The sequence below is a fragment of the Eptesicus fuscus genome, chromosome 16 (assembly GCF_027574615.1).
Source record: "Eptesicus fuscus isolate TK198812 chromosome 16, DD_ASM_mEF_20220401, whole genome shotgun sequence".
Lineage (NCBI taxonomy): Eukaryota > Metazoa > Chordata > Mammalia > Chiroptera > Vespertilionidae > Eptesicus > Eptesicus fuscus.
The window spans coordinates 47,122,013-47,149,057 of record NC_072488.1 but is presented as its reverse complement, the minus strand read 5'-3'; the positions used below and the strand labels follow the sequence as shown (position 1 = coordinate 47,149,057).

The window sequence follows — 27,045 nt, the reverse complement described above, 5'->3', positions numbered from 1 at the left end:
AAGACCAGGATCTTCACAAGAAAACATGCGATGCAAACTGGCTGGCAGCCCTTTTCTCCCTCTGCTTTGCTGACTTCGATCATGTAGTCTCAAATATCAGGTTTGTCTCATGCTATTCATTCTAAAGAAGTTATTTGAGTAAATAACTTTCTTTTTTAATATACCCAGCACCTACCATAATGCCTAGCTCACAGACAGTTAGCCTCAAGCTAAATAGTTTTTATATTTTTTGTTATGATTCAAAAAATAATCAAAGAATATAAATATTTTGTGACACTGAAAATTACACAAAATGCAAGTTTCAGTGTTAACACATCATATTTTCATTGAAACAGAGCCTCACTCCCCTCGTTGATGTTTTGCCTAAGCCTACTTTCACACTGTAATGGAAGCCTTACTTTCAGGAGTTGGCAGAGACTGTGGTTTGCAAGTCTAAATTGCAGGGGTGGGCAAACGTAGGTCTACAGTTGTTTATATGAAAAATACATCTATACAAATAAAAGGGTAATATGCTAATTAGACTGAATAGACCAGACATCTTCCAGACGTCCTTCCGGACAAAGCTATGGTGGCAGGGGCTGAGGCAGAGGTGGTTAGGGGCAATCAGGCAGGCAGGCAGAGTGGTTAGGGGCGATCAGGCAGGCAGGCAGGCGAGCAGTTAGGAGCCAGCGGTCCCCACCCCTCTCCGTGCATGAATTTCATGCACTGGGCCTCTAGGATATATATAAAAGGCTAATATGCTAAGTGTCTGACCGTCCAACTGGTCACTATGACGCATACTGACCACCACCAGGGGGACAGATGCTCAAAGCAGGAGCTGCCATGACGTGCACTGGCTATTTACAGAGAAATGGCACCACAGACCTGGAGCCCACAAAGCAACACTCGGCTTCCCCCAAGTGGGACACAGGCCCTGCCACCACCCCAGAGTGACAGTCCACGAAATTGCAGCCAATGCTGCCAAGACCCCATGGAGCAAAATGTGGCCCATGGCCCAGCCCAGCCTGGAAATGGTGGCTGAGATCACTGGGTAATGATGACACATAGTAATGCCCGGCTTCACCTCCCTAGCGACTAGCCTTCTTGCAGTTTCTTCAGCCCAGGAACACAACTTTCTTTATAGCCAGGTGAAAACATTTCACACTTTAACCAAATGTCTGTGAAGCATTTTCCTGTGCCTCCTTTCATTTGATCCTCACAGAAGTCCTGGAGTAGGTAGATAGGAAACTCGATGGAATCCTATTTTCTTGTAATTAGCTGGAAAACGGAGATTTAGAAATCTTAGAAACTTGAGCCAACTGAAAAGAAGTAAGAAATGGTGGACCTTGAAAATTATTTCAGGTTTTCTCACTGTGCAGAATATAGTCAAACACTGCTGCAGTTAAATACCTTACCCTTTGTCCTCCCTGCATGATCTACAATAATAATATACTTTGTGTTGATATTTACTCCTGTGTTGCTGACAATTACCTGAAAGAGAAGTTGGGGTGCTTCACTGGGCTGGAAAGTTTATCTAAATCAGAAAGCAGGTCTAATTAAGCAAATTTATTCTATATCTATAAAAGGCTAAGTTGACTCGTGTATGCACAATACATATACAGCTCTCACTGGCACCAATTGCACACATGTGTTTCAATCTGTAATTGTCGATTGTGAATTTGGTTGACACTTCTATTACAGAGAAAGGGCGAATAGCGATATTAAAATATTTCTTTTCATTTCCTTTCAATGTGCACAAATTTGTACACCAGACCACTAGTAATACTATAATTAATAAATAATACTATATAATAAAATCCCAGTGACCACATGGCGGAATGACCAGAACAACCATTCGATCAGTTGCTATGACACACACTGACCACCAGAGGGCAGACACTCAATGCAGGAGCTACCCCCTGGTGGTCAGTGTGCAACCACAGTGGGAGTGCCGCTCAGCTGACCGGAATGAGTTGCTGCTGCTGCTGCGAACCTTGGGCCAACGGGCAGGGACCCGGGCTGCGATCTTTGCCACCTCACCCCAGGCTCCTCCTCTTCGCTTCCTGCTGCCTCCTCTGGATGTCCGCAGGCCATGTAGCATCACCACCGGGCTCACAGAGCTGACTCCAGAGGCTGAGAGGTGGGTTTGTGGCCGCCACAGGACAGGGGCCTACTCTGCCTCCTCTCAGTGCTATTGTACCTGGGCCTGGCCCTGACCAGGTCCTCTGGAGAGGCAAGTGCTCTGGCTCCACGGAAAATGCTGGACCAGGGAGTAGCAACTTAGAGGGCGGGTCCACAGCCCCTCAGCTGACCAAGATGAGCAGTGCTCCCATAGTGCACCGATTCCCACAGGCCACTTCCCCCATCAATGCACAAATCCCGTGCACCAGGCCTCTAATAAAATATAAGAATAAACTATTTCACTTACTCACAACTGTAAATCTACTTTTGCCACCCCTGTATTTACTAATGGCCCTTCATGGAAAGTTTGTCAACCTTTGTGACAAATATTTTCAATGAGAGTGAACGAATACATAAATAATTGAACTATCATGGCCAATTCACTTTTATATAATTACTTTTTAATGGTACACACTCCATGGCAGAATCCAGGCATTAACCTAGATCATAGCACATTTTATTAAAAATCTGAGACTAATGTTATTTATACACCATTCTGCCATGCTGTTCTAAAACATATTCAATCAAAATAAAAACTTTAATTGCTTTTTTAAATGGGTTTCACCTATTTTAGTAATTAAATATACATTGCCAAGCTTCTTTTCATTAGGATCAGCCAGTCCACTAAAAAGTTCTATTTAAACTCTATTAAAACCAGCTTACATATCTCATTCTATCAAGTATTTGTATGTCCTCATGGGGTTTTCTTCCTTCTGTGTTTGTCATTTGGTTTTAAACGTTTACCCCAGGTATGTAATTCTGCTATAAAAAAAAAAACAACAAAACACAGAAATGCAAGAAACTTAATCACCTTCCTACTATGTAAACTTCATTTCATTTACACATTTAAAAATTTCTTTTTTTTACTGACTACCATTGCAGTAGTGAACTGGATGTTTTGGGAGGATTACAAAATAGCGTATATCTTCAAAATGTGATCAGTCACATTTGGATTAGACAAGAAGCATGCTCTTCCATAAAACAAGTTATAAACACACTTTTAAGTATTCAACACAAAACTATACAGAATGCTACATGAACTCATATGGAAATAGAAATAAGCTATTCTGGTCATTGTGAAGAAATTGAATTTGGAAGCAAAATGGCCGTACCTTTAATTCCTATTGCTTGTACCTTCTCAGTAGCAGCATTCATGTAGCTTTTTATTTATTTCCTTTTCCAAATTTCTGAGAAGGGTTGACAAAATAAATTTGACATTGAATCTATTAGATGTGCTGATAAGTTTGAGTTTTGTTTGTTTCTTTCTTTTGTATGGTTTTATTTTTAATTTTGCAGGAGAAGATATGGACTCAAGTAATGATCATTATCTTCTTTTACTAGGAAAGACTTGTCTTCTGCACCTCATTATATGTCATTGAAACTTCTATGGGTTTTATTTTTAGAAAGGAAAGATGCAGGTTTTGAAATTTTGGTGTCTCTATTTTTTATTTAAGTATTTTGGAAGCAAATTTATGTAGAATTCACTTAAATAGGATGTTTGCTTGCAATGCACTATTGAGGAGACCTTCGTCTTCAAATTCAAGGGCCAGAGCTACAGAAGGAAAGCTTTTTACAAGTTAATACTAGCTAATTAATCCAGCTCATTAGCCTAAAATCTCACTGAATGCTGAGAGTGCTGCCAATGTAATAAGCTTCTGAGCTAATGCAGTCAAAGCTAACTTCAAAGAACGGCTAGTACCTCATTCATTAACTTAATCAACTCTCTAGACACTTCATAGGCAAGACATCTTGGTAGGAGAGCAATAAAGATGTAAGTGGATGTTGTATTCTATTATCCCCCAACTGACTTGAACCTTAAAATCTGGACAACCATGAGTGCACAAATAGTACACATTGCCACCTTTAAATAAGAACAGGACAAGGAAAACAAATGCTACTGTGCAACTGTTGTCAGAACTTAAGTTTACAATGATTTGGAGAGTCTAGTCAATAAAAAGACAGTATCCAGTGTATTGAGCATTATGTATTTCACATGCCCATAAACAAAGTGGAAGGGAGACTATTACAAGTTTGTACCACTGTCTTCTTGTTTTCCTTTAAAGATTTTATAAGACAAAGATCAATAAATTTAATGAGTGTATTTAACAAAAATTGATAGATTATTTTATATTTTTCACATTTATTACTTATTTATTCTTTGAAACAAAGTGGGGGGGAGATTGTTATGATTCTTTTTTTTACAACAAATATGTGAATATATATTCTGTACCCAAACAATGTTTAGATAATGATTATTAAGAATGTATTTTAATCCCTGGCCAATGTGCCTCAGTGGTTAGAGCATTGGCCTGTGCACCAAAGTGTCACTCTTGGTCAAGGGCAGTACCTGGGTTGCAAGTTCATCCCTGCCCCTTTGGGGCACATTGATTTTTAGAGAGAGGGAGGGAAAGAGGGAAAGAGAGACTCATGGCTAGGGAATTATTCAAAACCCTGTCTTTTTCTTTCTTCCTTACCAGTTCTGGATACTCAAAGCTGGTGAGTGTTTCAAAGTTCTGGAAAGGACATTTTCCCCAGCCCAAATCAGATTTTCCTCCAGTTTTATGGAACGATAAGTTAGTAAAGTCCTCTTTTATTTATTTTATTTTATTTTTTTAACGATCACATTTATTGTCACTCTTCAAAAACTATTTTATTACATAAAAAATTCATTAAAATATTTCAGCAAAAGAAAAGATTCAAACAATATAGAAGTATAGAGAGTAAAATGGGTGTCCATTTTTGCACTTCTCCGACTCCAAGTTGGTGTATGCTTCTGGCCACTTTCCTGTATATTGAGGTGAATAACAAATTTTTCCTAAACATTTTTCTGCTTGTTGCTTTTTCACTTAACATCTTTAGGTCCTTCCATGTTAGTATATATCATTGTCTTTACTGACTGCATACTTGTGATTTGACATAGAAAATTATAATTGTACTAGAGGCCCGGTGCACGAATTTGTGCATGGGTGGGGTCCCTCAGCCTGACTGGCGATCAGGGTATATTGGGGCAGTGGGAGGTTGGCTGGCTGGGGAAGGCGGGGGGGGGGGGGGGGGGCGCAGGAGGTTGGCAGGCAGGGCGCATCAGGTGATGGAAAAAACAACAAACAATAAAACAAGCATCTTTATTAACAAAAACAACTTTGTTCATTTGGATAGTAAATTGGAAGGGTAGTAATGAGGGCTCTAATTTGTATCTTGATACAGAAAACAGTTGTTAATTTTGGGGTTCAAGGTATTTCTCAAAATTGTGTTTTAAAATTAGCTTTAAAACGAATACTTTCTAAAATAATGTCATGTGATGTTGAAAGTTTTACTTTTTAATTCACAGAAACTAATGCTTAGATAATTGGTATTTTCTAATTAAGAAGCAAGCCTGCATTGAAAAAAAAAAGAAATAGGCTGTTTTCATTTCAGAATGGAATTAAATAATATAATTTGACACATTGACTTAGATTTATTAATTATCTTGTGTCTCTTTATATTATAAATGGCTTCAGATATTCAAAACTTAGAAAGGCAAAACTTATGAAAAGGCAATTGTTATTTTAATTATCTCAGTTGAGGAGTGAGGGATGAAATCAGATCTATAGGAACTGTGAATTTCACAGCTCGGTCCAATGTTTCATATGCTTTTTTGAAATGAGATGAAAGAGCTGTGATTCTGCTTATTCAGAGCCAGCTGCATGGGTTTTTTGCTCCTGGACTCATGTGCCTGTAATGAGCTTCTGTGAGCCCTAGGGGGTGCTAGGTCCTCTACCTCAGTGACTCCACAAGGCTTTACACCCAACAAGAAATAGACTCTACTTCTTGATATGAAGAGCTAGAAAGAATTGTGGTCATTTGTGCACAATTCTTGGGTGGAACATATAATACTTTGGAGCTGTCACCGTCGTGTGTCAAATTAAATAGAGGAAGCTCTTTGGTAATCAGTATATGAAGAGGACCCTGGTGACATTTATGTTCCTAGTTTCAGTTGTTTCTGAGACCCTGTGAAACCTCCAGTATAGCTATTAAATTCTTTCTTGTGTCTATGAGTCCATTAAGTTTCCCTGTTATCCAATTAACATAAATGATGTGAAGTTCTGTAAAATTTAATCAAGGCTCCTGAAAAAAAACACAAAAAACTTTATTCAAACTTATTTACATTTTCTTATTTCCTGGCCATTCTTGTCACCTATTAATAAAGTGAGTAGAATAAAGGCTGTTATATATTCATTTAGCTAGTGCCCTTCATTTTTTAATTAATTTTATTTCCAATAAACCAAGTGTCCATCTTAATTAAGCAATTCTACTATATTGAATTTGTCATCCGTATTTATAGGATGGTATTTTTTAAATGGTCTGAATAGTCAGACACTACCCTTTAATTCTAAAAATTAGAGACCAAATGTCATTTAGGAAATTGAAAATCAACTTTTTATGACTTCAATTGAAAGAACTCATATTGAAATGTGAACAATGTTCATGAAAAGTTAATAAATAAGACTAATGATAGTGCATGGTAATTTTAGAACGATCAGGCTATTAAACTACTTATAACTAATGCTAATACCTTTGAGAAAAGAGGATAACAATATTGGAATTTCATGCTCATAAAAATAAAACTGAACTTCAAAAGCTTTTCATGATCACATATATCAAGAGCCCATTTCACAATGTTCTCACATTTATATACAGACACATTTCTCATTTTAAATATAATCATTATGGATGTGAAATTATGGGATCTGAATCAATTTGCAGACTTCTAAGCTCCACATGTTTTTCCCTAAGTTTGCCCTTCCTCCCAAGATTTAAAAATTCTCCCTACTGCTGACTTCCCTCTTTGAATCACTAATGCTATGAGCCACTGGAATTGAAAGGAGTGTGTCCTTTTATGCTCCCTCCAACATGTTGGAAGCAAAACACATTCTAGGCAAAAGGTATATGGTGTTTATAGGAAATCAGAATGTATACTAAAGTTTCTAAGGTTCTGAGTGCACAAAGTGGTACTGAAGCCTTGGTTAACGAACCCCTCTGTGACCCTTCACACCCTTGATCTCTCTGAAGAGAAACTAGAAGACAAAAGATGGGGCATGTGTTCAGGAATGATACTGCCACTATTGAGTAAACTAGAGTGAGAATATGTTTTTTCAGTATATTCTTTCTTTCTTGATAATCAAGGAATACTTTCAGAGTTATCCAAAGTTTATAGAGGTGAATAAAGTGTCATTATTATCCTCATTTTTAGATGATTCACAGGAAACTCAGGAGAATTCAAGTGACTTTAATTAGGGATAGTAATGGTTCCTCCCCTTTGTAACCGACCTCACATTTAGCTATAAAATATGGCTCTACAGAAGTTTATATGCCACTGATACCATAGTAAATAGCTAATTATTAATAATGGAAAAGGAGCAAAGGGAAGGCCAGACATCATAGGCATTTCATTTGGGAACTTCACCAGGAAGCTTCAATTTTGCAATCCCCAGTGAATCCCCAGCTCATTTCCCACAAAACACAGGAGGAAGGAGTACCACAAATGGGAGACAGAGGCATGCACAGTCAAGTTGGGGTGACAGGTGCCTGTCAGTCACACCTGGGAACAGAGCTCATTGGCCAGAATGGGTGTGGCCACTGCAAGCCCCTGAGAATTTGGTCAGACATAATCTCCTAAACAAAGCAGTTTGCTTTCTTGTTGCTCTTGGCTCTCTCTTGTGGCTCTTAGCTCATGGGGCTCTCTTGTTCTCTGCATTCGCCAGTGTTTCCTCCATAGCCATGCGGCTCTGTGGACCCTATAAGATGGACTGCAGCAGAGAACACAAGCTAAACCAGCCTGATGCTGGATCGGACTCTTCTAACATGGAATGGAAACTCTTGACACTGGCTCTGATTTTAGGCCTGTAAGGCAACATGGGACTTATTCTTTGGTGGGACAAGGGGAAATGGGACCTTGGGAACACAGGGAATAAAGCTTTCTATAATATTTCATCCTCCCATGCAAGTTTCAAAATATTCTTTTTCTTGGGATAGCACAAGAATTCTACTCCCATGAGCAGCAGGTGGGGATGAGGACCTCTCTCCACTGGTAACACCTCTATAGAAGGTTCAATTCAATTTGAGTTAAAATGTTCATATGAATTTTAGGATAGTGTAATATATTCCCCCAGTGACATCCTTCATTCTGTGTACCACACCCATTATCTGTAAATAAAGTGCAGCTTCCAATGCAATCAATGAGCAGTCAAGCACGCAAATGAGGCCATCTTTAAGTAGTGTTTTGCTCTGCTACAGAATGAAGTCTATCGAAGAGCTGATGGAACATAGAGACCATTTAAAAAAAACCTCTAAGAACACATTTACAAAAAAATACTAAATGCACATTAAGGGGAACTTAAGAATACTTTGTTTTGACTGCTGGAAGAGAAACCATGCTACACATGGGGACTCAGGTGGTTAATGTACTGCACATTATTACTATACAGTACAGACCTCAGTCTCGTAGATCCTCAGAAACCACAAAGTCAGTTGATCACATAGTGCCCTACAGAATACATTTTAAGAGTAAATTAGTGAACATTTTAGATATGCTTTCAGAGCTTGCCAACTCACTTGGATTTCGAATTCTGGCTCTTGGGCTATTGTGCAAGAAATTTTACAATGTTTTTTGCCCTGCTAGAGCTTCTAAGCCCATCTCAAATACAATAGAGAAAATGGCAGTAAATTGAAGTAAAAAATAAACTGGTCCAACTGTAATAGCAAAACAAATTTCCTGAGTTCAGAGATGAGGCAGCATATAAACTTAAAGCTCTGCAGTTAAAGCAGGCTGCTTGACATTTGAATCAATTTAATTTGAAGACAAATACCATGGTGTCTAATATATGAAATTGTTTATTTCCATTATATTTCAACTTGAAGGACATTATTTTGCATTGAAAATGCAGTCATGTTAACAAATGAGCTACTGGTTTTCATCTGTATATTAACCTGATTATGCAAAAGAGTCTGTAAGACCCCATCTCACTCTTGCATTCACTATTCATATACTGTGTTTGTAGAGTCGATTATCTGCTCATTGTAATGACTAGAGAAAGACTATGTGTGGTACAACAAGACAGTGTACAAAACCACAACCTATGCTTAATGTTTATTTTTAATATATTTTTTATTGATTTCAGAGAGGAAGGGAGAGGGAGAGACAGAAACATCAATGATGAGAGAGAATCATTGATTGGCCATCTCCTGCACGCCCCACTGGGGATCTAGTCCACAACCTGGGCATGTGCCCTGACTGGGAATTGGACCATAACCTCCTGGTTCATAGGTCAACACTCAACCACTGAGCCACACCATTTGGGCAATATTTATTTTAATGACTTTTCTTTATTTGAGTAATTTGGAGACAGTGAGCTATTCCCTTAAGTGAAAGTGTGCAACAACTGTTGTATCTAGTACTTCTATCATTTTTTAAAAAATAATCAGTGCCCTTGTTCTCACTGTCAGCATAGAAATTAATGCCTAATGTTTAAAATACCTCTGTATCAATCACAACATACTTTGACTTAGTAAGTTTTTTTTTCATATTTTTTATTACAGAATGGTATATTCAAGGTTATATCAACATTTTGTTTGATGAGAAATTACTTATTTTACTATTTCTTTTTTTTGAGGAACTCAAATATTAGTTTTATTCATAGATCTTTAGACCTCACAGCTTTCAGCAGCAGCTCCAATAATAATAACTAATTGTTTTTGACCATTTCTTAAAGAGTTGTTGAAAATAGTGTTTGACTTCCAATAGACGTCATTGTGCCTCTTCCTAAATAAAAAGCAATATATATTTATTTAATTTTCTTACTCATTAAGAAATACAGTGAATTATATGAATTCAGGGAAAATAGTTAGAAATTTCTCCAGGCTATTGCTGATCACATGAAAATAAACTGCAATCTCAATATGTGCTTTGATTATTTTAAAAAATATCTTGTACAGTGATTTCTAGTTTAAAATTATCTCAATGTAACTCAGTAGATATACAATCATATGCACACACACACACAAATCAGAAACAAAATTTTATGAAACAATTTATTTATATGATACACTCTGATACTTTCCATTCTAGTTCATTTAATATATTTATCTAGATTCACTAAATTAATTTTATAACCTACTGAGTTGTGATCTTCAATAGAAAATGTTGCTTTAATCTATATCTTTAAAAATGTGAGGAAGTGACTTTTACCTTAGTTAAGTATAAAGTTGTTAAAAATATAATTCTCATACAAACAGATAGTAAATTATGTCAAAATTGCATTTAACATATTAATGAGGATACCAGGAAGAAAATCCAAGCCCTAGCTTGAAGAACATTTTAGGGATTTATATAGTAACTAGAGGCCCAGTGCACGAATTCGTAAACGGGTGGGGTCCCTCAGCCTGGCCAGCGATCGAGGCCTATATGGGGGCTGGCTGGCCAAGAGGAAGGCCCCGGAGGTTGGCCGGCCTGCCCCCCAATTGGGGCCTATAGGAGGGGCAGGCCAGCAGGGGGCAGGGACCAAAGGAGGTTGGCCAGCTGCTCAGGGGCTGGATGGCCAGGGGGAGGGATCGCAGGAGGTTGGCCAGCTGGCCCCCTGATTGGGGCCATCGTGGGGACTGGCTGGCTGGGGAGAGGGACTGCGGGAGGTTGGCCTGCTGGTTACCCCAATTGGGGCCTGGGGGCAGGGGCTGTGAGAGGTTGGCTGTGGGAGCGCACTGACCCCTGGTGGTAAGTGCACATCATAATGACTGGTCAACTGGTCGTTCTGGTTGTTCCAGTCATTTGGTCGTAACGGTTGCTTAGGCTTTTATATATATAGACTAGAGGCCTGGTGCACAAAATTCGTGCATGGGGGTGTGTGTCCCTCAGCCCACCCTCTCCAATCTGGGACCCCTCGAGGGATGTCTGACTGCCCGTTTAAGCCCAATCCCAGTAGGATCAGACCTAAACAGGAAGTCGGACATCCCTCTCACAATCCAGGACTGCTGGCTCCCAACTGCTTGCCTGCCTGCCTTCCTGATTGCTCCTAACTGCTTCTGCCTAGCAGCCTGATCACCCCCTAACCACTCCCCTGCCAGCCTGATTGATGCCTAACTGCCCTTCCCTGCCGGCCCGGTCACCCCCAACTTACCTCCTCTGCTGGTCTGTTCACCCATAACTGCCCTCCCCTGCAGGCTTGATCGCCCCCAACTGTCCTCCCTTGCAGGCCTGGTCCCTCCCAACTGCCCTCCCCTGCTGCCCTGATCGCCCACAACTGCCCTCCCTTGCAGGCCTGGTCCCTCCCAACTGCCATCCCCTGCTGGCCATCTTGTGGTGGCCATCTTGTCTCCACATGGGGGCAGCCATCTTTGACCACATGGGGCAGCCATCTTGTGTGTTGGAGTGATGGTCAATTTGCATATTATTCTTTTATTAGATAGAATAGAGGCCTGGTGCATGGGTGGGGGCCAGCTGGTTTGCCCTGAAGGGTGTCCCGGATCAGGGTGAGTGTTCCCTTGGGGCATGGGGCGGCCTGAGCAAGGGGCCTGTGGTGGTTTGCAGGCTAGTCGTGCCCCCGGTGACCCAAATGAAGGCCCTGGTATCTGGGATTTATTTATCTTTTACAATTGAAACTTTGTAGCCTTGAGTGGAGTCCAGGGCAGGCCAGGGCTGAGGGAAGCTTGGCTTCCTCCATTGCCAGGGAAACCCAAGCCTCCTGCTCATTTCGTGGCCACAGCCATCTTGGTTGGGTTAATTTGCATACTCATTCCTGATTGGCTGGTGGGCATGACTTGTGGGTGTAGAGGAGGTATGGTCAATTTGCACGTTTCTCTTTTATTAGTGTAGATAGGAATGGTTTCCACAAATAAATTTGCTAAGTTAGATATAAGACTGGTTAACTTCCTATAGAACAGTTAAACCATAAAAACTTTGGGGGTTAATTTATCTACCAAATTAGAAAGTTATAACCATTTATCAATTCCTGCAGTTTAACCTAGAGAAAGAGTCACATACTCCAATCAGGAGACAGACAACATATCAATTATTTTAACCAAAAAAAAATTAATATAAAGAAGTGCTAACTAGCCTGGACAGTGTTGCTCTGTGGTTGAGCATTAAGTCATGAACCAAAAGATCTCTGGTTCAATTCCTGGTCAGAGCACATGCCCGGGTTGCCAGCTCAATCCCCAGCAGGAGGCAGCCTATCAATGTTTCTCTCCCATAGATGTTTCTGTCTCTCTATCCCTCTCCCTTCCTCTCTCTCTAAAATCAATTAAAAAACATATTTAACAAAAAAGTGCTAACTAAATATAGTTATTAGCTAAGTTCACGCAAAGGTTTAAGAGATAGTGCCATGGTATAACAGAGACAGCACCTTCAGTAAACCACTACCATGCCTATCACCTGTAGAACTAAGAGACTAAATAAAGATATTAGAGTCACTAAAATAAAAATCTTAAAGGAGCAGCTTTGGGGAAATGACCTTCGCATTGCCTGGTGCTGAAGTCTATAAGGGGGATAGGATGGGATGAAATATTGGAAGTGCTGAAAATGTTGGAAAGACTACAAATTGGGATTGTCTGCTGTTATGGGAAGACACTGCTCCAACCAGAACGAAGTGTGGTTGGGGTAGCTCCCTAGAGCAGGAAGATGCAGAGAGGAAGTCCATTGTGGGAGCAATTCCCTCTACCTCCTTTTGCCTGGCTGCCTTTGTCCAGGAGACCCCATTGGCAAGGTCTAACAGGGAGCAGCAGGTCAAACAGAAATGGAATTTGCAAAGCCCCAGCCCAGGATCACAAAGCCAACTAGAGAAGTGGGGTAGAGCCTAGAGACAATAGCTCAAACTGCCACAAACTCTAACCTTACAGAGCCATGAAGTGTACACAGTTTTATAATCTGTGGACTATTAATTAAAAATATCAGATTGGATCTAGTGGGTTATGAGAAACACTCTAGCATGCTATCCAGCCATCATAATTTTCCTTTTCCTAAGCTTGGGACACTTCTATTTATCAGACATGTGTGGTTTAATTAAAAGCTGAACATAGAGTCAAACTCACTATAATATTTTGAGATGTTCCTATTAATGTAGACCATTATTTGGGAATATTATTTTAAAATTAGACACATATTTGGCTTTTTAGCTTGAAAGCATTGATTTCAAGCTAAAAAGCCAAATATGTGTCTAATTTTAAAATAAATTTGCTTGTTATGAACACAAAGATATGCCCACTTTTATGACTCTGGAGTTCTTTTGTCCAGAATTTATTGAGTTGTTAGAAATATTCTATGGCAAATTCTTAAAATCTTAAAAAAAAGTTACACGTGTCCATAAATATTTAAATTGCATATAAAAATTAAAAGTAAAAAAAACTCTCTTTATATGTTTACACTTCTATTTACACAAAATAGTTCATACTAGACATTCTTTCAGCTTAATTTCTTAGCTTAATATCAAATCTTGACATATAACAACAGATCGCCACTCTCCAATCTTTGTATTATCCACATTCAAATGTATGAATGCATATAATATACATATTTTAAATTCCCCTGTTGATAGGAATTTAGGGTTTTTCTAACTCTGTTATGGCGATAGATGATAGAACTAACATTAAAAAATCTTTACATATGATTTTATGAGAAATCTTTATATATGATTTTAAGTACAAAGTGTGTGTGTGTGTGTGTGTGTGTGTGTGTGTGTGTGTGTGTGTGTATAGAGAGAGAGGGAAAGAAATATAGATAGATGATGGATAGGTAGGTGATAGATAAGATCATATTTTAGGGTATTTACACAAAACTATGGAGTTAAATACTAACAATCACTATTTTGCTTAATGTTCATTAATATTTGAATCAGCAGTTGATGACTTAAAACAGCATGAAAGAGAACAAAAGGCAATCCTGTGTCATCTTCTTATGTCTCCAAAGCATTTTCATCATCCATCTTCTCTTTCTCACCTCCAGGTCCCACACCATGTGAAGCCCTTGCCGTATTACAGCTACGACCAGCCGGTGATCGGGTACTGCCAGGCTCACCAGCCGCTCCACGTCAACAAGGGCTATGAAGCCGTGTCCCTGGAACAGGACGAAACCCCCGGCCTGGAGCTCGGGCGTGACCACAGCTTCATTGCCACCATCGCCAGGTCGGCAGCGCCAACCATTTACCTGGAGAGATTAACAAACTAATGCAAAAGCAACTCCTCACTGGGGGACTCCAAGAGCGGGGAGGGAGGGTCTTCATCCTAAAGAAGAATTGGCTGTGCAACATTGCGCAATCAAGGCGGCTCATGTTCCTGCGAAAACATTTGTGACAGATTGGAAGGGAAAACCAAAACTGCTGAAAGAGAGCACCCGCAACATAACCAGGAGAACCACCGAACTTCCTTTGCTTTAAAACGTACCACAAACCAACAAGCGTGCTCCTGGATGTAAATAGTAAACGTGTTGAGTTCTTATACAAATAGATTTCATCCTAGCTACACATAGGTTTGTTTGTATATTTGCTTTTTCTACACTGCATGGTTCCTGGCCTGGAGAACCACAGGGCGGGGAGAACCTGGGGAGGGTGGGGATGGGGGAAACAATACCAGTTTTCCTTGTTAGGTATGTGTAACTCTTGGACTTTTTGTTTCAATTGCTTTTGTTTCATTTTTCCTTTAAAAAAATGATGTTTGTTCTTGTCTGGTTGGTTTGATTTTTATTGTTTACCTTGCCAAGTGATTCTGTTTCCACTTCTGAACATGGGCATCGAGCTTATGTTGTACCAAAAGCAAAACTGCTTTACCACAGACCACAGGTTCACAAAGCTGACCACCACGTCTGACAGAGCTACTGCGATGAAGACCCAACAGAACGTGGGCCAAGGGCGCTTCCTGACACCCGGGGTACACAGTGTGAGGAGCGTGGCTTGTTTCCTGTGGGCCGCCCTCACTGTGCGTTTTCACTGTGTAAGAAGCCTGAAGGAGGGACCCCTGAAGGCCTCCATGAGAAATTACCAGCAGAAACATCCTCATGTGGACCAGGGGGTCTATGAACTACAATGGTCATGTGGTCAATGAATGAAACTGCCAAGCCAACAAATTTCTAAATACAAGATAATGTGTAACATTGATTTTTTTTTAAATTATCAATTACTTTTTTGTGTAGTTTTATCAATAAAAGAAAAAAAAATGTCCGAAAAATAAATATATTGTTCTGTGGTTGGTACGCCACAGCCCATCTAAGGTTGAGTGTTTTATCTCTATAATGTGATATCCTTCTAGCCTGGATTAGGGCAGTTCAATAAGAATGCATTGGTGTCTGTCAAGTGTCTTATGTGTGTTCCACCATCAGGTAGAGAGACTCTATGTAGTATAGACAATAAGTATGAGGTGTGGCTTATGCACTAACTTGTTTCACAATTACTTCTTTTTCAGATTTATGATGTAATGCAAAATTATATAACAAATCTGAGGTGACAGTAAGTATTCATGGAAGGGTTAGAGGTTGTACGATATTCTAGGAAAGAAAGAACCGTGCGAAATCGGTTACTATCAGAGAGAAACGTAGTAATCACTCATTTTTTAACGAGAGAGATAACTGAATTCCTTAGGGCTGTGATGCCAGCTTTCAGTGATTCTCTGATTCACTATGGACTCCTCCTAATCTAGGCACAGGTCTAATTTGTGTTCTTCTATTTTTAAAACAAAATGAAATTACAAACTTATGTCATTCTTTGTTAGGTCAGGTTTTGCATTCTGAAAACCTGCTAGGATGGAGTAGTTTGAGTGGGTTATCTGAAGAGCTAAGTTGATATCTGCCCTCCATTTAATTCTAAATTCTGCTAAAATAATAATGAAAGAACCTTGTGAATACTTTTGCATCAAAGTAAACTGGCATAGAGTACTCAGCATGTTTATTTTTTTTCAAAGTCTTTCTGTTTTACTACTATTTTATATTATACTTGAACTTAAACTCTATCTCAATTGATAAAATATTATTCCATATTAAAGAAAATTATATCAAAGGAAGTTTTTTCACATTGGAACACAGGGGCTATTGCTGTCAAACTCTGGTAACTTTCCTAACATTTACAATCAGGATTTCATTATATCTGGGTATGTGTCCTAACCATTTAAAATGAATTAATTATGAATTCACATGTTAAAATAATTTTTGGCATTACGATTTTTCTTTTAAAAAGTATTCAATAGCATTAAGGCAGAACATTTTTTAGTGTCTGCCCAAAGGACAAGGACTCCCTTCCCATCTTCTTCATCTATCCAGTATCACTCATACCACCCCACCCCTGCCATGGTCAATGTACTAGAAGGCATACCCAAAAATGTTTGATTAAAGTTGGTTTAAATCAACTATTTATTATGTTTATTTCTGTTTCTTATAAGCAAAAGAGTCCAAAATAGATAACACCCTTCATATTATTTAAAACTGCATACTTGGCCAAGAGTTGTCTCAAGTCTAACACAAAATAGTGAACTATTGCAAAACAGGTGGCATTATAAAAGTGTTCTGCCATATGAAAATGAAAACTTTCAAAATAATTTTTTAAAGTATATCATTTACATATGCCAGAGCTAGTTTGCACTGAGTTTTAGAAATCTATTGATGATTAAGCAATAACCAAAACAGACAAATAAAATCCTCAAAACAATTTTGCTTGAGGAAGCTTGGGAAAGCCCTTAGTGGGAAAATTCAAGCTTGATATTGTGTGAAATGTTATGCTTAATTTCAAGACTATCCTAATTAGTCATTTGACTTTAAAGTATAATTTTTATTGAAACTCTGAAAGCTATGAACTTTTGGGAGTATCATGGAGTATTTATAGAGCAAAGACATCAAAACTATGTCTACAAGGAATTGTGAATGTGAAACATACAGATTGGAACAGTCAATTATTCAAACATTCTGATTAATTTATCTCATAAATATCCTTAGTAATGCTGGGTTTGCTTTTACTTATTGTATCATGCAATAAGGAAATATCTAAAATCAGAAGCTTGATTAATATATGTATAAATGTAACTGTGGTTTGAATGTTTATTCTATCAGAGCTCTACTTATAATATTTCATGTATGACCTTCTAAGACTAAGGATATAAATAATAAGACTTATCAATTGCAGAATGCATAAAATACAAGTACTTCTTAAAATCAAAAGTAGACTATGTTATAATATTTCAAATAATTTCACTCATAATAAAGCCATGTGAGGGGAAGGAGGGCTCTAGGAGGATGCCCTGCCATCTATTATTGGCCTTCATGCCACACTTATATCAGTAACTTGAATGCAAATATTGTATATGTACATAACAAAGGGATTCATGTCATGAGAAATGGAAGAAGATGCAACATTCCAATCTGGAAATCTTTGTATTTTGTGAGCAATTCATAAGTGCGAATTGAATTTGGGAATTTTGGTTGTCAGCTTATCCAATCTAAAAAAAGAGTAATATGCAAATTAACCATCACTCTGCTACACCCACAAGCCATACCCACCAGCCAATCAGAGCAAGTATGCAAATTAATCCCAACCAAGATGGCTGCAGCCACAGAGAGCAGGAGGGAGGCTTGGGTTTCCCTGGCAATGGAGGAAGCCAAGCTTTCCACAAATGCTGGCGGGCCCAGGCCTCCATTCAAGGGTGCAAAGTTTCAATTATAGAAGATACATAAATTCCAACAGAAATGGCTGCCACCACGGAGAGAGCAGGAGGCTTGGCTCCACTCCAGGCTACAAAGTTTCAATTATAGAAGATAAATAAATTCCAGATACCAGGACCTCTGCTTGGGTCACCGGGGGGCGTGGCCAGCCTGCAAACCACCATAGGCCCCTCACCCAGGCCGACCCACACCCCAAGGGAACCTTCACCCTGATCTGGGACACCCTTCAGGGCAAACCAGCCAGCCCCCACCCATGCACCAGGCCTCTATCCTATCTAATAAAAGAGTAATATGCAGATTGACCATCACTCCAACACACAGATGGCTGCCCCCATGTGGTCAAAGATCCTGCCCCCATGTGGACACAAGATGGCTACCCCAAGATGGCCAGCAGGGGATGGCAGTTGAGAGGGACCAGGCCTGCAAGGGAGGGCAGTTAGGGGCAAACAGGCTGCAGGGGAGCAGTTAGGCATCAATGAGGCTGTCAGGGGAGTGGTTAGGGGGTGATCAGGCTGGCAGGAAGAAGAGGTTAGGGGCAATCAGGAAGGCAGGCAAGCGAGCAGTTGGGAACCAGCAGTCCTGTATTGTGAGAGGGATGTCCGACTGCCCGTTTAGGCCCGATTCTACCAGGATCAGGCCTAAACGGGCAGTTGGACATCCCTCAAGGGGTCCCAGATTGGAGAGGGTGCAGGCTGGGCTGAGGGACACACCCCCCATGCACGAATTTCATGCACCGGGCCTCTAGTTATTAATAATATAACATGATGACCAAAGAAAAAAAATCATAGAAATGTCCAAAATAAGGAATGTTATTATTTTAATCTAGCTTTACTGGTCAAACTGCACATGGACTTCAGTATCAGTGCCATACCTCCAAGGGGAGATCTATAAAAATAGCAAGCAGAATATTGGAAGTTATACAGTCCGTAGCATACATCCCTGCTTTACAGACCCATATTTCCACACAGTGTTGGTAATTTTTTGGTGTTTTTTTTTAAATTTATCAATTACAGTTTGCATTCAACATTATTTTGTGTTAGTTTTACATGTACAACATAATAGTTAGACAATCATCTACTTTACAGTGTTCCCCTCAATACTCCAGGTACCCACCTGCCACTGTAGGTAGCTATTATAAGATTGTTGACTATATTCCCTGTGCTGTACTTTTTATCTCCATGACCATTTTGTAACTTCCAATTAATACTTCTAATCCCTTCACCTTTTTTGACAATTGATTATTTAATTGAGGAATGCAAAGACCTGGGGGCAATGGCCTGTCTACATCCTTTTCAAGCTCCTCATTTCTGTGGACTTTCTAATTTCTAAAGCCTCATGGCCTCCTATGAGGGCATACTTGTTGTACTCCAGGTTATATATCCTTTAATTGACTTTCATTCAGAAAATATAACTAGTTCAAGTTCAGAAATTCAGGTTATCTGAGCTTTCATTTCTCTCACCCCACATGCATGCCTATAGTGACAGGGCGCAGCATTGTTCTTGTAACAAATTCGGTAACTGCTTCCTGTTTCATTCCCTGGAGAGCTGAGCTCCTCCTTCCTTGATTCATCTCTAGGATCCTGGTTCTTCCAAGGCTGAACACCATCTTTCTCTTGCCCATATTACCAGGCACTTGATTTCTGCCCATAAATCCCAGACATTGGTTACCAAACCTGTTCTGCTTAGGTCTAAATAATACTCTGCTCCTCAAATACCCAGTTTGCCCTGCTCGTCCAGCCTTGATTCTACTTGTAGTAACTTTCTGGCAGGTGCTCTATTCTCTTGATAGTTTGCTCTGCTGCCTAGCAATGTGACTCCCCGTCCTCTGTTGCTGAGCTTGCACTATTCTAGAAGTACAATCCAGCTTCAAAAAGGCCCGTTCTGCACATTTGAGAACTGAGTTTCCATAATGGAAGATCAGTGGTTTGGTGCTTAGATTCTCAAAAGTTAGCATATACGACAATTACCCGAAAGGTTTTTTTTTTTGTTTTTTTTAAATGTATGTGTGGGGCCCATCCCTAGTGTTTCTGATGCAGTAGGTTTGGGGTGGAGTCTGAGAATGTTCATATCTAGTAAGTCTCCAGTTGATGCTGATGCTGCTGGAATGTGGACCACATGTTGGAAACCATTGCCATAAAGAATAGCTATTTATATTCCTTATAGGTTAATGACTCTGCCCAGGAACTCAAAGTTTATATTTCATATTGACAGGATTTAATGCCAAATGAAGCTTTAGGACATAATGCTAAATGAAGCTTTAAAATAAGCATTGATTAAAGATAAGTAGAAGTAGCAACCTACAGAAAAAAGAAATACAAGTAGAAGCATTATACAATCATGCAAATTGCAAGGCCCATGACTTTATGTACAGAAAATTTTATAAAATGTGCTGCATAACACTATTAGAATATGTTTTCTGTGAAAGAAAAGAAGCAAAAAAAAAAAAAAAATACACATCAGCCACAACAACAACAAAAAAGTTTTTATGATCAAATTTAATTTGTAATATATTGCATATGACATGTTCCCTTTGGAAGTTCACAAAGCACTTTAACATTTAAAGGATATCAGAAATAGTGTAGTCGAAAAACCGATTTAACTTTGTTTATCCCTGGATTTTCTAAATGTGTTCAAACATAATACCCTTCCTCAATTTACTACCTAACACATTCCTGCACAACTAATGTTCTATAGAACTCACCTGGGAAATGTTCATTTAGATTCCTCTTCCCCTGGCCATCAAGAAAAGCATGTACCTTTGCAAATAGCTATTTCCATATTTACAAATGACGTACTCTTCTGAGATGCATGAAGGCTTGTTTTTAAATCAAGGGCTCAATATATTTTAATCTCTCTAATAATAAAGCAAATGTCACATTTGCTGGATTAAACGAGAGTGAATAATTAAAATGATAGGGACCTGGTATCATGAATAGAAAATAGATCTCTCCATACATGACATTTTTTTTTCCTTAGAGGAAATTAGGTCTGTTGTTTCTACTGTGTAAGGCATTGCAAAAACATAAGTCAACAAAGAGCACGTAGAAATGTAAGCAGCCTTATTATCTGAGTTGACAAGCTACTGATCAGTTATTGGCCTCAGGTGATGTCATTCATTCATCTGTGTTTCCTGGGCCTGAGGGTCCCCTCAGACAGGTAATAAAAAAGCTATGGGAAGGACAGATGAGAAGACCAAACTCACTTGGCTCACACTAAGTCATTTCTTTATAAGATCCAGGCAATTGATTGCAATGTCAGAATGGATTTTAGACTTTCTATACTCCTTATGGCTTGTTTTTAAAAATGATATAATAATAAAAATGAGATTAGACATGAGCTCGGATTTTGTATGAATTAAGAAAGTTACCTTATAGCAATAATGAATAACTGTATGATGACTATTCCCTGGGATAAAAAATATTCATATTAGCCATGGCTAGATGGTACAGTTGATTGGAGCATCATCCTGTATACCAAAAGGTTGTGGGTTGAATACAAGGTCATGGAACATGTCTCTCTCTCTCTCTCTCTCTCTCTCTCCCTTCCTGTCTCTAAAATCAATTAAAAAAAACATATCCTCAGGTGAGGATTTAAAAAATTTATATTATCTAAATTCTTGAGTGGGACTATACCCTTTTAGGGGAAAATACATTTGATATTAGACAAGAAAGGGAATCTGATGGAAGATGACTGAAGAGTGGCTTAATCAGATATTATTTTACTCTGTTCAAACTGCCATAACAAAATGCCATAGACTGGGTGTTTTAAACAGCAGATATTTATTTTCTTACAGTTCTGGTGTCTGGAAAGTCAGGGTTTGGTATCTGGTGGGAGCTCTCTTCCCAGCTTGCAGATCACTACCTTCTCTCTGTATCCTTAGGAGGCAGACAGAGAAAGTGTGCTTTCTAGTGCCTCTGCTTATAAAGACACTAATCCTATCAGATCAGGGCCCCACCCTTATGACCTCATTTAGACTTAATTGCCTTCTTATGGGCCTGAACTCCAAATACAGTCAGTCACACTAGGGGTTTAGGGTTCAATATCTGAATTTGGGGGGAACACAATTCAGTCCAGACAGGCAACCAGAAAAACAAAACAAAACAACTACAACAAAAACAAACAAACAGTTGCAGGATTCCTACAAAAGTAACCCAAATGATTTTATGTGTGTGTGTGTTGGGGCGGGGGAGGGAGGGGTCAGGGAGGGTCCGGAGGAGGGAATAGGGAAAAGAGCCAGCTTATTCTAGCCAAAGAATGCTTGAGGAAAAAGCAGATTAGTTGGAATTTCAAGTGGGTATGCACTCCGAATACATTTATAAGGAGATATAATATGGTCCGCTTTGTTTTAGTGGCAGAGTACTAAAAATATCGCTTAATAAGGTCATCAAAGAAGTTAATTAAATAAGTTTTATGCAGCATTTTAGTGTTTTTAAGTAGATCCATTATTTAGAAAAAAGAAAACATTTTCCAAGCTGGTTTTACACTACTTCCATGATGTGCTTTGGCCAAAAGGATTCCAAGGTCAGATAACCCTAAGGAAAAGCTGCATATTTTATCCACCCTCTTAAATATACTCAGTGTTCATTAATATAGTAAAAGGTTTCCAAATTCCTATAGCAAAGAAGCTGTTTGAATTCAGCATTTCCCAGTGCTATTGGATTATGAAATGTTCCTTAGAGAAATCACAACTATTGTGCTTGTTTTCAACAGAGTACATTTAGGAAGACAGTATATGCCCAACTAGGGTTATGTGATGGACTGTATAAAGAGCTCACTTATGTGATGAAGAGCTAACCTAGGGAAGATAAATAAGAGTGTTTAGTGTGGCTGTAGAGTTCTTTTTTTTTTAATCCTCACCGGAGAATATTTTCCCATTTAGAGAAAGTGGAAGAGAGAGGGAAAGACAGAGAAATATCAATGTGAGAAAAACATATTGATTGGTTGCCTCCAGCACATGCCCAGACCAGGGCCCAGGCCAGGGAGGAGCCTGCAACCAGGGTACATGCCCTTGACCTGAATCAAAACTGGGACCCTTGGGTCTGCAGGCCAACTCTTTATCCACTGAGCAAAACTGGCTAGGGCTGTAGAGTTCTAATACCTAAAAATGTTACTTTCTGTAAGATATACCACTTTAAGAATGTATTGGGTTTTTTATCAAAAGTAAATATTTAGAGCTTTTAATCAGAATATATTACCCAAACAATGCCTAGAATAACAACTTCTACATAAGTTGAGTAGCTCGGTTTTCAATATGTTATCATGGTTTGAAGGAAACTAGGATACTATATTCACTTACACTTTGAAATTCACCACAGTATGATGAATAGAGTTGAGATGCTGGAAATAATAACAAAATTGTGGAATACACTGGAGAACTTTATAATAAGGAAGAGATTCAGTTAGGGCAAAACATTCCTGTTTTCAATGATTGAAATGATTGTAACATAAAAAGTGGAAATGTACTTGATCCTTTTTCCAAATGTAAAACAAATCAGGATGGATAGTACCAGATGGCAGATTTTAGTTAAATGTATTCATTCTTTCAATAAGTATTTAATAAGCATTATTTTGTGCCAGCCACTTGTTTTATTAGAGATTACAGTATCCCCAAGGGCATTTTATGGACAAGAAAATTAGCTATTTTACTCCATGCCTAAAGTGCTATAATAAAGAAGAATGGGTAGAATAGACACACATACTAAAGTAATATATAGGCAAGAATGGAAATGTACACTGAGAGTCAGTAAGATGGAAAGAGTATTCTAAGGAGTGTAACAATCAACCCCAAGATAAAAAGAAGATGGTAGTTTTAAGGAACCAGATAATAAATAAGGGATCATGAAGAGCTAACCTAGGGAAGAGAAATAAGAGTGTTTAGTGTGGCTGTAGAGTTGGGAAGGTTGTTGATTGTCCTTGGGGTAAAAACCATCCATGGAAAAAAATATTAGAATGCATTCTGCACCTAGAAGTTTTAAAAAATCGATGATGAACCCAAAGAGGTTACATGTTAAGCTGGAAAGATAAGCAGAGACCAGATCATGCATGTGGAGGCAGCTATACTAAGGAGTACAGGCTTTAGCTTAAGGAGCTACCAGCAACCAGGGAGTCACAGATGCATCTTAATAAAAGTACTGCACATATCATTTTGGCTTTGGTAGGAAGACTGTATGAAGGGAGACAGATCAGAACCCTAGAGACCAGTTAGAAGTCCACTGCAATATAACACTTGAGGGATGATGCAGGTCTTATCTAGGAAAATTCCAATGGGAAATAAAAGCAGAAAATAACTAAAAGAATAGTTAAGATTTATTGAGTGCTTATTATGTATCATGCACAGTTCCAATAATTTCACATTTAACAACCCACAACAAGTATATTTGAAGTAAATGTACTACTTATTGTTGTTAGCTTCACTTTACAGATAATGCCAGGAATGAAGAGATTAAAGTATTAATTCATAGTACCAGTATTCAAAGCCAGGAAATCTCTTCAAGAAACAGGGTCTCTGAGCACTGCTGCTCTATAGCTTCTTAAAAACAGCAGAACTATGCAAATGAAAGCAGGGAAAGTTTGAGGACTTGGGAGGTACTGAGCATAGTGCCCATATTTCTGGTTTGAGCAATGAAGACCTTGTTGATATTATCATCTGTGATAGCAGCCACAGGAGGGATGACCTGTTTTGCTGTAGAAAATGATGAATTCCATTATGGATATATTGACTTTTAAGACTATTATGGATATGTTGACTGGTGCCATTCAGGGATCAGTGAGATATGTAGATCTAAAATTAAGAATAATGATAGGACCATTATACACTAGAATTTGATGTTGAATTCATGGGAATTACATAAATTAATCATGAACTGTGTGTAGATTGAAAAGGGAAGGGAGACCATATCAGAACACTTGATAAGAGCAAAAGTGCCATCAGAGAATCAAAAAGAATATCTAGAAAATTATCAGGAAAACAAGAAGTATAGTTTTTGTTTTTGTTTTTAAGCCAAAAGAAGATAGAATTTTCCAACTTTGACAAATAACATAAAAACCTGTCTTGGTAAGTAGTGAAAACTTGTCACTGGGAGTATTAACAAGGATATCTGATGTCCAACTTCAGAAACAACGTACAAAGTTGTTTGTATTGGTTAGGAGTTTGAACTAGATGACGCTTTGGTTCCTTCTAACTCTATGATCTTATGATTTTCACATTTTCCTATATAGCTGAAATGATATACATTCCCAGAGCCTGAAACTGTGCATTGACTGTCAGTACTTGAGATGAAAAACATATCCTGGAGTTCATTTTTTCAGTTTCAATTTATATCAATTTTTAATTTTGCATTCAGATCTTATTTTTCATGACACATATTGTTTGTCAAACTTTTCAATCTCTAAATTGAATACTGAATGACTGAAGAACTTTTATGGTACTTATTTAAAATTGCCTATGAATTACTCAAATGTTTTCAAACTTGCCAAGACTATAGAGACTGGCATTTGTATAGTAGTGAAACAATAAACATTTGTTAGAAAATGAATAAATAAAACAAATCCATGGTATTATTTTTAAAAAATAGTTTGAAATTAGTGTGAGGATACTCTTTCTGAATATAAATCTTTTTCTTTTCTTTTTTTTATTTAAATCATTTATTATTTTTATTTTTTTAAGATTTTTTTAAAATTGAGTTTAAGAGAAAGAGGAAGGGAGAGAGAGAGAAAGAAATCAATATGAAAGGAAAACATCAATGGACTGCCTCCCGCATGTCCTCTACCAGATATCAAGCCCACAACTCAGGCATGTGCCTTGACCAGGAATTGAACCAGCAACCTGTTGGTGCACTGGATGACTCCCAACCAACTGAGTCACACTGGCTAGGGCCATTTTTAATTTTTCAATTACAGTTGACATACAATATTAGTTTCAGATGTACACCACAATGATTAAACATTATGTAATTTACTAAGTGGTCATCCTTATAAATCTTGTACCCCTCTGATACCACACATAGTTATTATAATACTAGAGGTCTGGGCACGAAACTTATGCACTTTGTCCCTCAGCCCAGCCTGCACCCTCTCCAATCTGGGACCCCTCGATGGATGTCCAACTGCCTGTTTAGGCGCGATCCTACCGGGATCGGGCTTAAACGGGCAATCGGACATCCCTCTCACAATCTAGGACTGCTGGCTCCCAACTACTCACCTGCCTGCCTTCCTGATTGTCCCTAATCGCTTCTGCCTGCCAGCCTGATCAGTCCCTAACCACTCCCCTGCCAGCCTGATTGATGCCTAACTGCTCCCCTGCCAGCCTGTTTGCCCCTAACTGCCCTCCCCTGTAGGCCTGGTCACCCCTAACTGCTCTTCCCTGCAGGCTTGATCGCCCCCAACTGCCCTCCCTTGCAGGCCTGGTCCCTCCCAACTGCCCTCCCCTGCTGGCCATCTTGTGGTGGCCATCTTGTGTCCACATGGGGACATCCATCTTTGACCACATGGGGGAAACCATCTTGTGTGTTGGAGTGATGGTCAATTTGCATATTACCCTTTTATTAGATAGGATAGAGTCCTGGTGCATAGGTGCGGGCCAGCTGGTTTGCCCTGAAGGGTGTCCCAGATCAGGGTGAGGGTTCCCTTGAGGTGTGGGGCAGCCTGGGCGAGGGTCCTGTGGTGGTTTGCAGGCCAGCCAAGCCCCCTGGCTACCCAAGTGGAGGCCCTGGTATCTTGGATTTATTTATCTTCTATAATTGAAACTTTGTAGCCTTGAGCGGAGCCATTTTTGTTGGGATTTATTTATCTTCTATAGTTGAAACTTTGTAGCCTTGAGTGGAGGCCTGGGCCCTCCAGGGTGTGTGGAAAGTTGGCTTCCTCCATTACCGGGGAAACCAAAGCCTCCTGTTCGCTCCGTGGCCGCAGCCATCTTGGTTGTGATAATTTGCATACTCGTTCCAGATTGGCTATTGAGTGTGGCTTGTGGGTGTAGTGGAGTGATGGTTAATTTGCATATTACTCTTTTATTAGATAGGATTATTGAATATATTTCCTATGCTGTACTTTACATCCCAATGACTATTCTGAAACTCCTACTTTGTACTTCTTAATCTTTTCACCTTTTTCACTCATTCCTCTAACTCCCCTCCCAAAATGTGCTCTGTGTTTATGAGTCTGTTTCTGTTCTGCTTGTTTATTTATTTTGTTTTTAAATTCAATTGATGATAGATAGATATTTATTG

The 27,045-nt window shown here is 39.0% G+C and overlaps 1 protein-coding gene and 1 pseudogene across 1 annotated transcript in view; both read left to right on the top strand.

Moving 5' to 3' along the window:
- The window catches only part of LRRTM4 (leucine rich repeat transmembrane neuronal 4), a 733,064-nt gene extending 718,714 nt beyond the window's left edge, over positions 1-14,350 (top strand). Inside the window, exon 3 of the mRNA XM_028154317.2 lies at positions 14,129-14,350. Within this exon, the coding sequence (XP_028010118.2) occupies positions 14,129-14,350 (222 nt within the window). The remainder of the gene's footprint in view (positions 1-14,128) is intronic.
- A 554-nt stretch (positions 14,351-14,904) lies between these two features.
- Positions 14,905-27,045, top strand: part of LOC103291504 (neurofilament light polypeptide-like) — a 64,785-nt pseudogene continuing 52,644 nt past the window's right edge.